A 15,132-nucleotide genomic window follows, 5' to 3' on the forward strand; every position below is an offset into this window, starting at 1 on the left:
GCGGGCGGCGCGCGCGGGCGGTGGACTTTGGCGACTCTCCCCGGCGGTGACAGCGGGCGGCGCGCGCGGGCGGCGGACTTTGGCGACGCTCCCCGGCGGTGACAGGCGGGGCGGGGCGCGGCGCGGCGGCCTCATTCCGGGGCGGGCGGGCGCCGAGGCGGCGAGGGCGGGACGAGCGGTCCGGGCCGGCGCGGCTGCCGCTCGGCGCCGCGGTCCTCGTGCCAGTGAGCGCCGCGGCCGCCGCAGCCATGACCGTGGAGTTCGAGGAGTGCGTCAAGGACTCCCCGCGCTTCAGGTGCGCCGCCCGGGGCCGCCGGGGTGGGCGCGGGCCGGGGGCGTTGCTGCCGCCTTTGTGCCCGACGGCGAGGTGGGGAGGTCAGCGCCGGGCCCGGCCGCCCGCGGCCGCCGGGGAGGAGCTGGAGGACCAGCCTCGGACAAAGCGGCGACCCCGCCCCGCCATGTCCCGGGGGCTGGAACAAAGGACGCCCCTGCCCTGTGCGGCCGCCCCCCGGCGGAGGGCGTACGCGTGGGCAGCCGTGGGCACTTCGGGACCGTCAGCCCCCGCTTTGTGTCTGCACCTCCACGGGGCTGAGCCCCTCCCGGGCCCTGCGGTCCAGCTTTGGCGAGGGTCACCTGGGTCTGTGGGGGCGTCGGCCCCAGGTCTCTGCCTCGATCCTGTGTCCAGAGCAGTGCGTGGGGGACAGGGAACTGGAGCCGCGTTTAAGGCCTGGGGCAGGGTGCTTGGGAGCGTGAAGTGGTTTGAATGACCCGCTGGCTTAGAGGGTGGCGGCCGAGAAGAGCGGCGGGGAAGGTCAGGTAGGGGATAGGGGTTGTGTGCACCCCGAGTCTGCGTGTTTTCCGTCATTCCTGGCGTGCAGGCGTGCACACCTGCGTGAACCACATGTTCACAGACGTGTGCACAAGTGTGCATCGGCCTCGCATGGTGGACATTTGGCAAACGACAATGGAGGCAAAGAAACCAGAGTGCGCACCTGCGTGAGGCCCCCTCCTCTTCCAGTGCTTGTGCGGGGCGCACCCTTGTGAAATCTGCTCCTCTGTGCGCCTCCCTCGGGGCACCAGGCCTTGCACAGGACGTGTGGATGAGCTGTGCCACAGGGCTGTGCTTGCTTCTGCGTGTAGCCTGCCGATGAGTGCATGCAAGCATGTGCACACGCCACCTCTCTGTGCCGGTTCACGTACTGTGTTAGCCATGTCACCAACAGACAGATCAGCTTGTACATGCATGTTCCCCCACTGGGTACATATGTTGATGTGTGCCTGTGCAGTCCTGGGACACACATGTATGTGTGGTGCCAGTGTGTGCAGACATGTTCATGCATGAACATGTTTGCACATATGTGCTTGGTCGTGTGTGTGTGTGTGTGTGTGTGCGCTGGGTCTCTTGGGATCTGCTGGCAAGTCAGCCTGTGTAGGGGGGGCACGGGGAGCTTCAGCATCCTTAGAGCCCTCACCAGAAGGCCTCAGGAGACGGAGTGGGAGGCTCAGGGCCAGCCAGGAGAGTGGCCCCCCGGCCCTGGGCAGAGGAACTGGGGCCATCCTCTGCTCTCCCATCTTCCGTTGCTGACCTGGGAAAAGGGGTTGAATAACTCAGGCACTCTACAATCCTGCGTTGGGGACCCGGGCTGTGGGGAGGCGTGGGCATGGCCTCCCTGCTGGGGGCTGGGCCCTGGCTGAAGCCCCTACTGTCTCCCTGGCCTCTCCCTCAGAAACCTAATGGATCTCCCCCTCGCAGACGGCCCTGTGCTGCCCTCGCCCAGTCGGGTGGGGGTGCTGGAACCCACTCACCTCTGAGCCTTCCCTTGTAACCGGCTCTGACGGGAGCCGGTTACAGGAGCCAGTTATGGGGGCTGTGGGGCCGCAGTAGGTGCCGTAGGGCGGCCGCCCGGCCTTTTGCCACGGGGGCTGCCCTGGGAAAGTGCCTCACCCCCGTGGGGCATGGACTGGAGTGGAGAGGTGAGAATGGCCTGGCCCAGTCGGTTTTAGGGTTAGGCTGTGATTTAACTGGGGTTTGAGGGACTCCCAGAGGCTGTCCTGGGGGCGGGCCCTCAGGGTGTGACTTGAGTTTCCTGGCCTACCGTGAGGCTGAGGGCCAGGCAGGGTGGGCGAGAAGATGTGGTCTGTAATGTGGAACCTGGTCGCCCCAGCCCTGGAAAGGAGGACCCTGCCTGCACCTTCCTGGTCTGGGAGGGCCTAGTGGCGGCCTGGGTGCGGTGGGCAGGGGGCCAGGGGAGCCTGTGGAGGGAACCGCCTGGCCTCTGTTCAGCGGGTGCTGAGTCACGGCTTTGGTTGGGGGGCAGCCACACCCTCCTCCCCATCCTCCGAGCTGCTGAGGAAATTCTGGGCTGAGCGCAGCAGAAGAGGCGTAGGTCCCTGGGGCGGAGGAGGGTAGAGCTGAGGGGCTCCCAGCAGCGGAAACTGCAGCTCTCGGGGCCTCTGCCAGTGCCCACCCTGTCCCCATGAGCACGTCCGTTAGCTGCGGGGTGCAGCCACCCCCCCTTGCTGGCTCTCCAGGGACACGGGTGCCCCAAGCCCAAGGGCGGCAGCTCTGGGTGCAGCTGTCTCTGTATCCGGCCCTGCCCAGGGGTGGCTGCAACTTTTGGGGCGTGGTTCTCTCTGCTGTCTTCTCCTGGGTGGATGGTTCCTTCTCTGTTCTGGGATCCTCCAACTGAGGTAGAGATCAGGGTCCAGGGACTGTGGGCTGGGTGCGTGGACATCACAGTGAGGTTCCCTCCATTGCCCCTGCTTCGGGATTCAGAGTCCTTTTAGCCTCTTGGGAACAGGTGAGGGCTGTTCAGAGGGGACCTGGTGTCCTGCTGTGGTGACTGGGATCATTCAAGGTCCTTCCCCGGGGGGCGCCTGCGGCCCCAGCTCCTAACTGAGGACACGCCCCTGGAAACCACAGGCCCCTCCCCTGAGGCCCGGGACACGCGTCAGGCTAGCAAGGGATGAGGGACCGTAGGCCCCGATGGCCTCTGCTGCTGGACCCCTGCCCTAGACCTGTCCCTGGAGTCCTGGCCCCAGCCCAGGCCCTGTGGTGCCCAATCCCCAGGAGGCCAGATGGCCCGGCCGGCCAGTGAGCCGATTGTGTGGCGTGCGGGGCTGCTGGGATCCTGGCCCTGTTTCCCTTTTCCTGCTCCCGGAGGGGGTGGTCACGTGCCTGACCCATCTGCCTCCGGTCTTCCGGGGATTCTCCCGCCGAGGCTGCTCTGGTGATGTCATGCCTTAACTCTTCTCTCCCCAGGCAGCCCTACTCGCAGGCTGTCCTGGTGGGAGTGGGCTCTGAGGAGGACAGCCCACCCGTCTTCCCAGCGGACCGTGCCGCTTGCGGCTGTGAGGTTGGGGGAGCCAGGGGCGTCTCTCCCCAGCTGGTCTGGGTCCTGGTGCTGCCAGGACCAAGAGCAGCTGCCCTGCTGCCCCCCCCCGCCGTCCCACAGTGCACGGGTGCCAGACCTGGGTGGGCTGCAGTAGTGCAGAGGGGTGAGAGCAGGCGCCGCAGGGTTGAGGGGGCTCCAGAGGGGTCCAGGGCCGACTCTGAAATCCTAGAGGAATGGCCGGTGAGGCTGGCCGAGCCCTTGGTGGGCACCGTCCCTGAGGGACTCCCGGCAGCCGGCTGTCCTGGGAGAGGCTGGTCCAACGTTCTTCCTTGAGAGCACAGCAGCGGGAGTCACAGCCGATTCTGCCTCTCCCTGCCTGGGAGGGGGGTGTCGAGGGGAAGTGCACTGAACCTGGTCCCAGTCCTGTCTGTGTAGCAGGCAGGCGTCTGTCTCCCAGCCCGTTTCCTGAAAGCGCCTTCCCATGGTGGAGCCCCTCAGGGAGGTGCAAGGGGAGGCGAAGCCCCGAGGGGGCCGAGGCTGCAGGTGACCCTAGCCAGCCCCGTTCTTGCTTTAGGGCAACCATTGACGAGGTGGAGACGGACGTGGTGGAGATTGAGGCCAAACTGGACAAGGTGAAGGGCGGGCCTGGAGCGCCCGGTGCCCGGCCAGGCTTGGGAATGGCTGCATGGCCGAACTCACCCTCTGGGCCTTACTAAGCCACTTACACCCCCCCATATGCGGAGCTCCCTTGTGGTGCTCCAGGTCCTGGTCCCTGTGTCTTAGCACGTGTGTTCCAGGGTGCACATGTCACACGCACACATGTGGCCGGCCCTGAGTCTCGTCCCATCTGGGAGGGGCCGTGCTGTGGTGAGTCCCCGACCCATGGTGGCCGCCTGTCCCCTCTGCTGGGCTGGTGACATGGGGACAGCTGCTGTGTGGGCTGAGCCTTGGTGTGGCTGGGGCTGGGGCAGAGAAAGGGGAGGGGGCAACAGGCCGTGGAGCTGGGAGCCGAAGCAGGGAGTTGAGTCCACAAGCCCCACATGGGCTGGTCCTGCTGGCCCTGGGTCCCCTGCCTGGCTCCTGGTCCCTCCCAGCCGAGCGAGGCCATGGCGGCCCCACCCTCCCCTCCCAGACCGGCCTCCAAGCCCCAGGCAGGCCCAGGCGCAAGGAAGCTGCACCAGGGCCCTGAGTCCTGGGTGCCAACACCCTGAGTGGAACCTACCCTGGAAGCTCTTCCTGCCTCAGAGGCTGTGCGTGGTAGCGAGTGCAGGCACTAGTGCCCACCGTGCTCACCACGCCCGCTGGCCCGCAGCTGGTGAAGCTGTGCAGTGGCATGGTGGAAGCTGGTAAGGCCTACGTCAGCACCAGCAGGCTGTTCGTGAGCGGCGTCCGTGACCTGTCCCAGCAGTGCCAGGGCGACACTGTCATCTCGGTGAGGGGCCAACTGACCTCTGACCTCAAGGTGGGGTATGGGGAGAGGCCGAGGGAGGCAGCCCCTCAAGGGCATCCAGGCCAGGAGCAGGCTGGTGTCTTTACCGCCCAGGGGGCTCAGAGGGCGTGACTGGGTGACCTGGGCCTGGATTTGCCGTCTCAGTTCGGCTCCCCATCTGCCCCTCCAGGAATGTTTGCAGAGGTTCGCTGACAGCCTACAGGAGGTGGTGAACTACCACATGGTGAGCTTGGCCTCCCTGCCACCCTCGGGCCGCACGCAGCCTGGAACCGAGCTCTGCTGGCTCACCGGAAGACCAGCATGGGGTGGGGGGGGGGCACGTTTCTGTTCCTCCAGTCTGGTGGGGGAGCATCCCACGTTTTCAAGTCAGTGTGGGTTGGGGGACAGGGAAGGGCTGTCCCAGGGAAGGGCTACACCAGACCCCGGGGGAGGGGTGGTTTATCCAGGGCTCTTATCCCAGGCTGGCCTGGCTGCCATCTGGGTCTGGGTGGCCCCAGGGGCCCTGGCACTGATGTGGATAGACACACAGGACAGGCACCCATGAGATGTGGGGCTGCAGCCTGGGAACCTGAGCCACAGACTGAACAGGGGAGGTTCCGACGTAGACCAGGCAGGATGGCTCAGGCATCTCTTTGCTCCTGGTTATGCCCGGTCCTTCTCCACCTGATTCAGAGCCCAGGCTCCGGCTCCCCAGGCCCAGCTGTAGGGTGCTCCCGGCTCTGACCGAGTGCTCCCTGCTGCAGGGATGGGCACCCCAGGGTGGCCACCCAGGGCCAGGAGGCAGTGGGGCTCAGGCTGTGTCCTTGGTGCCCGCCTGATGAGGGGACCATCCGAGGCAGCCTTGGCCTCTGTCAAGGGCCAGGTGGGACAGAGGGGCAGGGGTCACAGCTGCCACCTCTGGGTGCCAACTCAGGCCTGGGGGCTGCTCCCCTGACCCCCTTGAGGCCAGCCCTGCAGGGTGGGACCCGCCCCTGTGTCTGGGCCTGGGGGCAGTGCCCTCTGCTGGTGAGGATGGGGCCTTCTGTCTGGGGCTTTTTTGGGACAGACCCCAAGGATCTCTGCCCCCTTCTGCCCCCAGATCCTGTTTGACCAGGCCCAGAGGTCCGTGCGGCAGCAGCTCCACAACTTTGTCAAAGAGTGAGTGGCCCCCAGGCCCTCAGGTCCCCCAGGGCTGGGGGAGGAACACGGAGGCCACGCTCCCGCTCTTGGAGGGGAAGAGGGTCTGGGCAGAGCAGGGGCACCTCGGCCCCAGGCCTCCAGGCCGTGAGCGACTCCACAAGGCAAAAGGCTCAGAGGCAGACAGCCGGGTGGAGCTCAGTGGGGTTCCACACCCTGCATGTGTTGGGGGAGTGTCCAGCCCCCCGCCAGTGGAGAGGTGCAGCCCACATTGGGCTTGCGAGTCTGGAGTCTGGGGCATGGTGGGGGTCTGGGCTGGGCAGATCCTGATAGTGGGGTGGGTCTGGAGTCTGGGGCATGGCGGGGATCTGGGCAGATCTTGATAGTGGGGCGGGTCTGGAGTTTGGGGCATGGTGGGGGTCTGGGCTGGACAGATCCTGAGAGTGGGGTGGGTCTGGAGTCTGGGGCATGGTGGGGGTCTGGGCTGGACAGATCCTGAGAATGGGGTGGGTCTGGAGTCTGGGGCATGGTGGGGGTCTGGGCTGGACAGATCCTGAGAGTGAGGTGGGGAGGCCTGGAGCAGATGGGAGGAGGCAGCAGGGGTGTGGGGGGTGCTGGGATAGGCCAGTGAGAAAGGAGGCTGTGCCCAGGAGCAGAGAAAGGGCCTGGAGTGGAAGAGGGTGAGGGCTGGGCACTGTGGCTCATACCTGTAATCTCAGTATTTGGGAGACTGAGTCCAGAGGATGCCAGGAGTTTGAGACCAGGCTGGGCAACATAATGAGGCCTCCATCTCTCCAAAAAAAAAAAAAAAGAAAAAATATATATATTAGGTGGGCATGGTGGCACGCGCCTGTGGTCCCAGTTACTCAGGAGGATGAGGTGGGAGGATCAGTTGAGTTCAGGAGGCGGAGGCAGCAGTGAGCCATGATTGTGCCACTGCACTCCAGCCTCCAGCCTGGGCAACAGAGAGAGACCCTGTCTCAAACAAACAAATAAAACCAGGCCAGGCGCAGTGGCTCACGCCTGTAATCCCAGCACTTTGGGAGGCCGGGGCGGGCGGATCACCTGAGGTTGGGAGTTGGAGACCAGCCTGACCAACCTGGAGAAACTCCTTCTCTACTAAAAATACAAAATTAATCAGGCATGGTGGCTGACGCCTGTAATCCCAGACGCTAGGGAAGCTGAGGCAGGAGAATTGCTTGAACCCAGGAGGCAGGGGTTGAAGTGAGCCAAGATAGCACCATTGCCCTCCAGCCTGGGTGACAAGAGCGAAACTCCATCTCCAAAAACAAACAAAAACCACAAACAATGATGTGGGAGACTCCAGGATCCAGCAGGTGCCCTCCCTGACCTCTGGGTGCCCTCCCTGACCCCACCTGGCACTTGGCCTCCAGGGATGTGCGGAAGTTCAAGGAGACAAAGAAGCAGTTTGACAAGGTGCGGGAGGACCTGGAGCTGTCTCTGGTGAGGAACGCCCAGGCCCCGAGGCACCGGCCCCACGAGGTGGAGGAAGCCACCGGGGCCCTCACCCTCACCAGGAAGTGCTTCCGCCACCTGGCACTGGACTACGTGCTCCAGGTCAGCCCCGGAAATGGGGTGGGGGACGGGGACCAGCTGTAGCGAATGGAGGCCTCAAAGGCCTTGTACAGAACTGGAGAGATTTTGAGCAGGAGTGTTAATTCCTGCTTCACCCATGGGTGGGACCTCCAGACATGGGGAAGGACTCCAGGACCATGGGAGGATGAGGCTGGCCCAATGCTGGGAGCTGAAGAGACGACCTGGGGGTCTCAGGGAACCACAAGCAGCTCAGGTGGACTCTATGGCAGGTGCAGGGCTTGAGGCTGCCTCAGCCTCCAGTGCTCACCTGTGGGCTCCCCCTCTGGCAGATCAATGTCCTGCAGGCCAAGAAGAAGTTTGAGATCCTGGACTCTGTGAGTGTGTGGGGGCTGCCCGTGAGCACAGGCTGCATGGTGGGGGCTGGACCGGGTGTGCTTGGGCCTCACCTGTGCTGCCCCCGCAGATGCTGTCCTTCATGCATGCCCAGTCCAGCTTCTTCCAGCAGGGCTACAGCCTCCTGCACCAGCTCGACCCCTACATGAAAAAGCTGGCGGCCGAGGTGAGCCTTTGGGAGGGGTGGGGCCCAGGCAGGCCTCTGCAGCCTTCCCTAATGCCAACCCCAACAGCTGGACCAGCTGGTGATCGACTCTGCGGTGGAAAAGCGTGAGATGGAGCGAAAGCACGCAGCCATCCAGCAGCGGGTGAGGCCACACAGCCGGCTCCCTGCACACCGGGCGCCTTCGAGGCCCCTGCGTCCTCACCCCATGCCCGGCACACCCTCCCCGCCCCTTCCTCCCTGCCTGTCCCCCACCTGCCCTGCCCACACCTTCTCTAGGGGTCCGAGGCTGCTGCCCTTTGATGCGTGCAGCGGAGGGGCACGTGTGGGTGGGGCCACCGCTGGGATCTCCTTCCTCTGCGGCCGTGGTCACCTCTGCGGCCTCAGTCACTGGCTCCCTGCGGGGCCTCTGCTTGCCTGTGGGACAGCAGCCCCGGCCACCACCCAGAGCAGATGTTGGCTGCAGGCAGGAGTGGCTATTTTGGGATAGGGGAGAGCCCCCAGGAGTTGGGGATGGGTCCGCCATTCACCAGGAGTTGGGGGCAGCTGTCACTCACTGGCTCTCTCCCCCGCATCCCCTCCTGCTCCGGCCCTTCAGACGCTGCTGCAGGTGAGTGAGCACCGCCCCGGGTGGGCTGTGGGTCGGGGGAGACCAGATGGGGTGGTGCCTTTCCCTTCTCTACCCCGAGGGCACTTCAGCACCAAGGACACCTCCCACAGGTCTCAGGGCTCCTGCTGCTGCTGCAGCTGTGAGAAGGGCTGGCTCCGGCCAGAACCCCATATCCCCCGTGGGAGTGGCGGCAGCTGTCCCTTCCCGCCCCACGTGGCCTAGGGAGCAGGTGGCCGCGCCTCCCCTCTGCTGCCCTGGCCTGCCAGACGGCGGGACACACAGGGCCTTCAGTGGCTCCCAGGCCTCCTGAATGGGGCTCTGTCCGCTCAGCTGGCCACATGAATGGAACACTCAGGATGCAGAGGGTGGGGGGCAGCTTCCTTCCTGATCGCAGCCTGCTTGTCCCTGCAGGGCTGGGGTGGGGCTGGCACTCTCGGGCCCCCAGCTGTGAACATGAGGGGTCTGCCCCACGAGTTTCAGGGCTGGGGGCCTTGCTCTGGTCAAGAAGTGGCTATGGGCCAGGTGCGGTGGCTCACGCCTGTAATCCCAGCACTTTGGGAGGCTGAGCGGGCGGATCACGAGGTCAGGAGATGGAGATCGTCCTGGCTAACACGGCGAAACCCCGTCTCTACTAAAAAATACAAAAAAATTAGCCGGGCGTGGTGGCGGGCGCCTGTGGTCCCAGCTTCTAGGGAGGCTGAGGCAGGAGAATGGCGTGAACCGGGGAGGTGGCGGAGCTTGCAGTGAGCAGAGATTGCACCACTGCACTCCAGCCTGGGCGACAGAGCGAGACTCTGTCTCAAAAAAAAAAAAAAAAAAGTAGTGGCTGTGATGAACAAAGGGTCTCCCGTCTGAGCGTGTGGCCCGTGGGCCATGTGGCAGCCTCAAACAAGGACCTCACCCAGCCTGTGCTCTGGGAAAGCATAGAGGGTAGCAGGGCTCCCTGGGGCGGGCACTCAGGGGGCGGGTTCCATCCCCCCAGGACTTCTCCTACGATGAGTCGAAAGTGGAGTTTGATGTGGATGCGCCCAGTGGGGTGGTGATGGAGGGTTACCTCTTCAAGAGGGCCAGCAACGCTTTCAAGACGTGGAACCGGTGAGGGCCCTTCCTCAGGCGGGGGCAGGGGTCACAGCAGCCCTGGGATGGGCACTGCCTGACTCCCCACATCCCCCCACCCGCCTAGGCGCTGGTTCTCCATTCAGAACAGCCAGCTAGTCTACCAGAAGAAGCTCAAGGTGTGCCCTGGGCCTGGGACTGGGGCCCTGATGGCTGGATGCCCCACCTGGGCCACAGGGCAGATTGGTCAGTTGGGGTTGGCATGGGGCTGGGGCACTAGTGGACACCAGAGCCTGAACGATCAGGGAGCAGAGAGCTGGACACGGGGCTTGGGACTCGGGCAGTCAGCCCCTGGGTCTCTAAGGTGAAGCAGGAAGTGGGTGGTTGGGGCTGGGTGGCGGTTGAGGGCAGGGGCCACAGCAGTGCTGCCCACAGGACGCCCTCACCGTGGTGGTGGATGACCTCCGCCTGTGCTCTGTGAAGCCATGTGAGGACATCGAGCGGAGGTTCTGCTTCGAGGTGGTGTCACCCACCAAGTGAGGAGGTCCAGCCCAGGGTGAGGCGGGGGGCGTACCTGCCCACCGGAGCTGACGCCCGCCCCCTCCACCACCCACAGGAGCTGCATGCTGCAGGCCGACTCCGAGAAGCTGCGGCAGGCCTGGGTCCAGGCTGTGCAGGCCAGCATTGCCTCCGCCTACCGCGAGAGCCCCGACAGCTGCTATAGTGAGGTGTGGCCCTTGGTGCCCCTGCCCCACGCCTGTGCACACACCTGTTCGTGGCTCCTGCAAGCTGGGTGGTTGCTGTGGGTGCACTGGCACACTGGCCTGTGCAGTGTGGGTGTGCATGTGTGTGCAGGTGGCATCTGCCCACATGAGGGTGTGCACGCATACATGCTTGTGCAGGCGTGTGCTCGAGGGGCCCTGGCCTGCACCTACACTTCCGGCTGGGGAGGAAGGGACCTGCTGGGGAAACCACGCTAGAGCCCCTGCGGGACTGAGCAGCCCCACCCCATCCCCCAGAGGCTGGACCGCACAGCATCCCCGTCCACGAGCAGCATCGACTCTGCCACCGACCCTCGGGAGCGTGGCGTGAAGGGTGAGAGTGTGCTGCAGCGTGTGCAGAGCGTGGCTGGCAACAGCCAGTGCGGCGATTGTGGCCAGTCGGACCCCCGCTGGGCCAGCATCAACCTGGGCGTGCTGCTCTGCATCGAGTGCTCTGGCATCCACAGGTGGGCCCCTGAGGGCGGGGTCGGGGATTGGGGTTGGGCCGGAGCTGGGGGCCTTGCCTCACCCAGACTCACCCCTGCCTCTGCCCTCCAGGAGCCTGGGTGTCCACTGCTCCAAAGTCCGGTCCCTGACGCTGGACTCGTGGGAGCCAGAGCTGCTAAAGGTGTGTGTGGGACTCCTGCAGGCCATGGGACCCCCTTTGTGGGGGCGGGAGCCGGGGTCTGCAGGTTTGCACTGATGCCTGCTCACCCTGTCTCCCGCCAGCTGATGTGTGAGCTTGGAAACAGAGCCGTGAATCAGATCTATGAGGCCCAGTGTGAGGGTCCAGGCAGCAGGAAACCCACAGCCAGCAGCCCCCGGTGAGGTGGGGTACAGTCTGGATCAGCCAGGGAGCCCCAGCCTGGGGCACAGCCTCATGTTCACCCCTGATCCAGGCAGGACAAGGAGGCCTGGATCAAGGACAAATATGTGGAAAAGAAATTTCTGCGGAAGACACCCATGGCACCAGCCCTGGAGGCCCCAAGACGCTGGAGGGCGCAGAAGTGCCCACGGCCCCACAGCTCTCCCCGCGCCCCCACTGCCCGCCGCAAGGTCCGGCTTGAGCCTGTCCTGCCGTGTGTGGCTGCTCTGTCCTCAGGTGGGAGACCACGCCCCGGCAGGGCTGAGAGGGGCTTGACTGGGTTGGGGATGGACTCCGTTAAGGGGTTGGGGGCAGAGGCTCTGGGGGCACCTCAGGCTCCGCAGACTCCCACTGTGACCTGGGGTTCTCTGCCCCACCCTGGGCATGTTCCCTGCTCTGAACACGCACTGCGCCTGCAGTGGGCACCCTGGATCGTAAGTTCCGCCGAGACTCCCTCTTCTGCCCCGACGAGCTGGACTCACTCTTTTCATACTTCGACGCAGGGGCCGCGGGGGCTGGCCCTCGCAGTAAGTGTGGGATGGGCCCAGCCAGGTGGCAGGGCAGGGCCAAGGAGGCTGGCCTGGAGGGTGCCCAAGTGTGGATGGCCCTTGCAGGGGAATGGAGCAGCATCTGGAGGGGCGGGGGCCTCCTGGCCACAGAGCTGGAGGCCGAGGCCCTGACTGTGGGGGTGAGCTGTGCAAATGTGTGTGTGGGCTGTGTGCACCCAGGTGTGTGTGTGGAGCGAATGGCCCGGGGTGCTGGGGCAGCAGAGGGCGCTGCCAGCTGGCACTCAGCCTGGTGCCCTTCTGAGGCCATGCTGCCCATCCGTTGGGTGGAGACTTTTCAGCCTGGGCCAGCCACAGACAGGGATGGGGGCCCACTGCAGGGGTGCAGGTGAGCCTGAGGGGGGGGGCACGGACTTCCCCGCGGGCCTGGGCTTTAGGGGACTACCCTGGCACCTTTGAGCTGTTACTTGGTTTTCTCTCCTTTGTTCCTAGCCTGCAGCTGGCTCCCCCCTGGCCCTGGGTGGAAGCTGCTCCTGTCCCTAGGGGTTGCCCCTGGAGGGTGGGTGGGGTTCCAGCTTTGCCCCAGGGCTCTGGATGGAGTTGGGGCCTCCCACCTTCAGGACTCCCTTCCCTGCGGACCTGCAGGTCTGAGTAGCGACAGTGGCCTTGGGGGCAGCTCGGATGGCAGCTCGGACGTCCTGGCTTTCGGCTCAGGCTCTGTGGTGGACAGCGTCACTGAGGAGGGTGGGTGGCGCCTTGCGCTCGGCCGACGCCCCTGCCCAGCCCCGGGGGTCGCCTTCCCTGACCGCCCCCTCCCCACAGAGGGTGCGGAGTCCGAGGAGTCCAGCGGTGAGGCAGACGGGGACGCTGAGGCCGAGGCCTGGGGCCTGGCAGACGTGCGTGAGCTGCACCCGGGGCTCCTGGCGCACCGCGCGGCGCGTGCCCGCGATCTTCCTGCGCTGGCGGCGGCGCTGGCCCACGGGGCCGAGGTCAACTGGGCGGACGCGGAGGATGAGGGCAAGACGCCGCTGGTGCAGGCCGTGCTAGGGGTGAGCGAGGCACGGGGGCCGCGCGCAGGACACAGCCGCACACTTGAGGTTGCATCTTCTGTGGCCCCCACACAGGGGCCGCCTGTCCGCGGTGGGGACAAGTTCGGTCCCGGCTGGGGACGCCCAAGGCCGGGGTCAGGGTGCAGAGGCGCTGCGAGGGGCCGGTACCGCGACTCCGTCTTAGTCGCCCGGCTCCCCAGGGCTCCTTGATCGTCTGTGAGTTCCTGCTGCAAAATGGAGCGGACGTGAACCAAAGAGACAGCCGGGGCCGGGCGCCCCTGCACCACGCCACGCTGCTGGGCCGCACCGGGTGAGGCGCGCAACCCACGCCACGCCCCGCGCCCCGACCACGCCCACCCGCCCCGATCACGCCCCGGCCTGGCCACCCCCTGCCCGGCCACGCCCCGCGACCACACTCGTCCCGCCCTCCCTGCTCAAGCCCTGACGAGCTCTCCGCCCTCGCCTCTTAGCCAGGTTTGCCTGTTCCTGAAGCGGGGCGCGGACCAGCACGCCCTGGACCAAGAGCAGCGGGACCCGTTGGCCATCGCAGTGCAGGCGGCCAACGCTGACATCGTGACGCTGTGAGCGTGGTCGGGTCCTCGGGGCTGGGCGGGGCCTGCGGGCGGGGCCTCCAGGGCAGGGGCGGGGTCTCCAGAGCAAGGGCGTTACATGCTGCATCTCCCCGCAGGCTCCGTCTGGCGCGCATGGCGGAAGAGATGCGCGAGGCCGAGGCTGCCCCGGGTCCCCCGGGTGCCCTGGCGGGCAGCAGCCCCACGGAGCTCCAGTTCCGCAGGTGCATCCAGGAGTTCATCAGCCTCCACCTGGAGGAGAGCTAGGGCCGGGCAGGCCGGGCAGCTGCTACCCCGCCCGGCCCGACGCCCCGCATGCCCCGAAATCCCCGGCGCCCCACCCGGCCGCGGCCCTGCCTGTGACCCGGGTCGATGCCTGGCAGCCCCAGTGCCGGGGCGCCCCGGCCCCGCTCGCCCAGGAGGAGAGCGAGGGCCCCGCACTGAGTCTCTTGAAGCCTCACATTTCCCTGGGGGGTGCTGCGTCATCGGGTGCCCCTCACCCCACCCGGGGAACCTCTATCTTCAGGTCACCCCTTTTAAGGGTCCTGGGTTGCTCATGTCACAAGCCACTCTCAAGGCCCGTGTCACTCTGTCCTCAGGGCCTGTGTCACTTCGTGCCCCACTTCTGCCCAGAACACTGACCTAGCTGGGTCCCTCCTGCACACCCCAGACCCCCTCCCAGGGCAGAAAGGGTGGCCCATACAGGGAACCAACGAGTACCTCACTTAGTGACCCCAGCATCCAGGCTGGCGTCACAGGTGCTGGGCGGGAGGGGCTCTGGCCTGGGTCCTCAGCCCTGGCTGGACGCGGGCGTCCCAAGGCCACGTGGCTGGCCATGAAGGTCCCCGTGCCAGACAGCCCCAGCCGCGTCCCAGCCTCCTCTGGAGGCACCTTCTCCCGGTACTCGGCCCAGAGCCTGTGCATAAAGCCACTTTGCCACTTTACAGCCCGCATCTCACGTTCTTTGTAGCAGACCGAGGAGGTTTGCTACAGGCCTCGTCTGACTTTGTCTTGCGTCTTTTCTCTGTGGACTCTTGAGGACGCCTGAGCCCCAGCCCTGCCCCTGGCCAGCTTCACCCTTGGGTCCAGGGGTCCCTTGGTTCATGTTGCAGGGCCTGCCAATGCCTTCACGCACCCCTTCCCCAAAGGCGCCCTGCAGAGAGGCGGGGCCTCCCCAGCTCGGCCCCAGGTCAGGCTAAGGCCAGTCACTATGCAATGCTGCCCCCGGGAGGCTCCATGAGGGCACAGTGGGCGCTGGACCCGGCCCCTCAACACTCTTGCCTGCTGCCTGTGACCCTGAAGAACAGAATTGATTCTTGCTCCTCTCCCTGTGTGACCTTGGCCCCACGACCTGCCCCAGGCCCCTGCTGGCGGTCTTACCCCCACCCCTCGCTTTGAATAAACCGCTTGCGCCCATCGCCTGCTCCTGGGCTCCTGTGCCTCGCTCTGCTCTGTCTCCGGGGAGTGCCTGCGTCCCCTGCCCTCCCCAAAGGGCATTCCTGAGCCAGGTAGCACTTGAGTCAGACTCCAACAGGCTGCACGAGGCCTGATGGGGGCCTGAGGCTGCTTTGACAAAATCTGGCTCCTGATGCCCCTGGCCCCCATTGTCTCACCCCTCTACCCTTCTCTGTCCTAGACTGAGTCCCCTGGTGGGAAGAGGGGTGTTGGGGTCAGGGCCAGGGGTCATTGGATGCGAACTGGC

General features: G+C 65.7%; 1 protein-coding gene across 3 annotated transcripts; it reads left to right on the forward strand.

The window, feature by feature from the left end:
* The first annotated feature begins 132 nt into the window (after positions 1–132).
* On the forward strand, positions 133–14,848 carry ACAP3 (ArfGAP with coiled-coil, ankyrin repeat and PH domains 3). 3 transcript variants are annotated; one of them, XM_007981051.3, is made up of 24 exons: positions 133–295; positions 3,910–3,967; positions 4,648–4,767; positions 4,955–5,008; positions 5,864–5,922; positions 7,296–7,479; positions 7,788–7,832; positions 7,922–8,017; positions 8,085–8,159; positions 8,613–8,624; positions 9,607–9,719; positions 9,808–9,859; positions 10,116–10,216; positions 10,297–10,408; positions 10,700–10,908; positions 11,000–11,069; positions 11,171–11,265; positions 11,341–11,543; positions 11,726–11,833; positions 12,458–12,556; positions 12,635–12,861; positions 13,062–13,171; positions 13,332–13,442; positions 13,550–14,848. In XM_007981051.3, exons 1-24 carry the CDS (start codon positions 249–251, stop codon positions 13,695–13,697), a joined length of 2,508 nt encoding a protein of 835 aa, XP_007979242.2. In that variant the 5' UTR covers positions 133–248; the 3' UTR covers positions 13,698–14,848. The 3 variants fall into 3 exon arrangements, 2 of the variants coding, with proteins under 2 accessions (XP_007979242.2, XP_072864059.1); XR_005235773.2 differs by having other exon boundaries at positions 135–295; positions 11,726–12,200; positions 13,550–13,625; XM_073007958.1 differs by lacking the exon at positions 8,613–8,624 and having other exon boundaries at positions 138–295.
* Positions 14,849–15,132: the final 284 nt, after the last annotated feature.

Source organism: Chlorocebus sabaeus, chromosome 20 (genome assembly GCF_047675955.1).
Source record: "Chlorocebus sabaeus isolate Y175 chromosome 20, mChlSab1.0.hap1, whole genome shotgun sequence".
NCBI classification, from domain to species: domain Eukaryota; kingdom Metazoa; phylum Chordata; class Mammalia; order Primates; family Cercopithecidae; genus Chlorocebus; species Chlorocebus sabaeus.

Bases quoted from the DNA above. Each gene is read 5' to 3' on its own strand.
- ACAP3 (XM_007981051.3), top strand. From the start codon at position 249: ATGACCGTGGAGTTCGAGGAGTGCGTCAAGGACTCCCCGCGCTTCAG. The intron at 9,860-10,115 runs GTGTGCCCTGGG...TGCTGCCCACAG, and splicing joins TCTACCAGAAGAAGCTCAAG to GACGCCCTCACCGTGGTGGT. The intron at 10,217-10,296 runs GTGAGGAGGTCC...CACCACCCACAG, and splicing joins GAGGTGGTGTCACCCACCAA to GAGCTGCATGCTGCAGGCCG.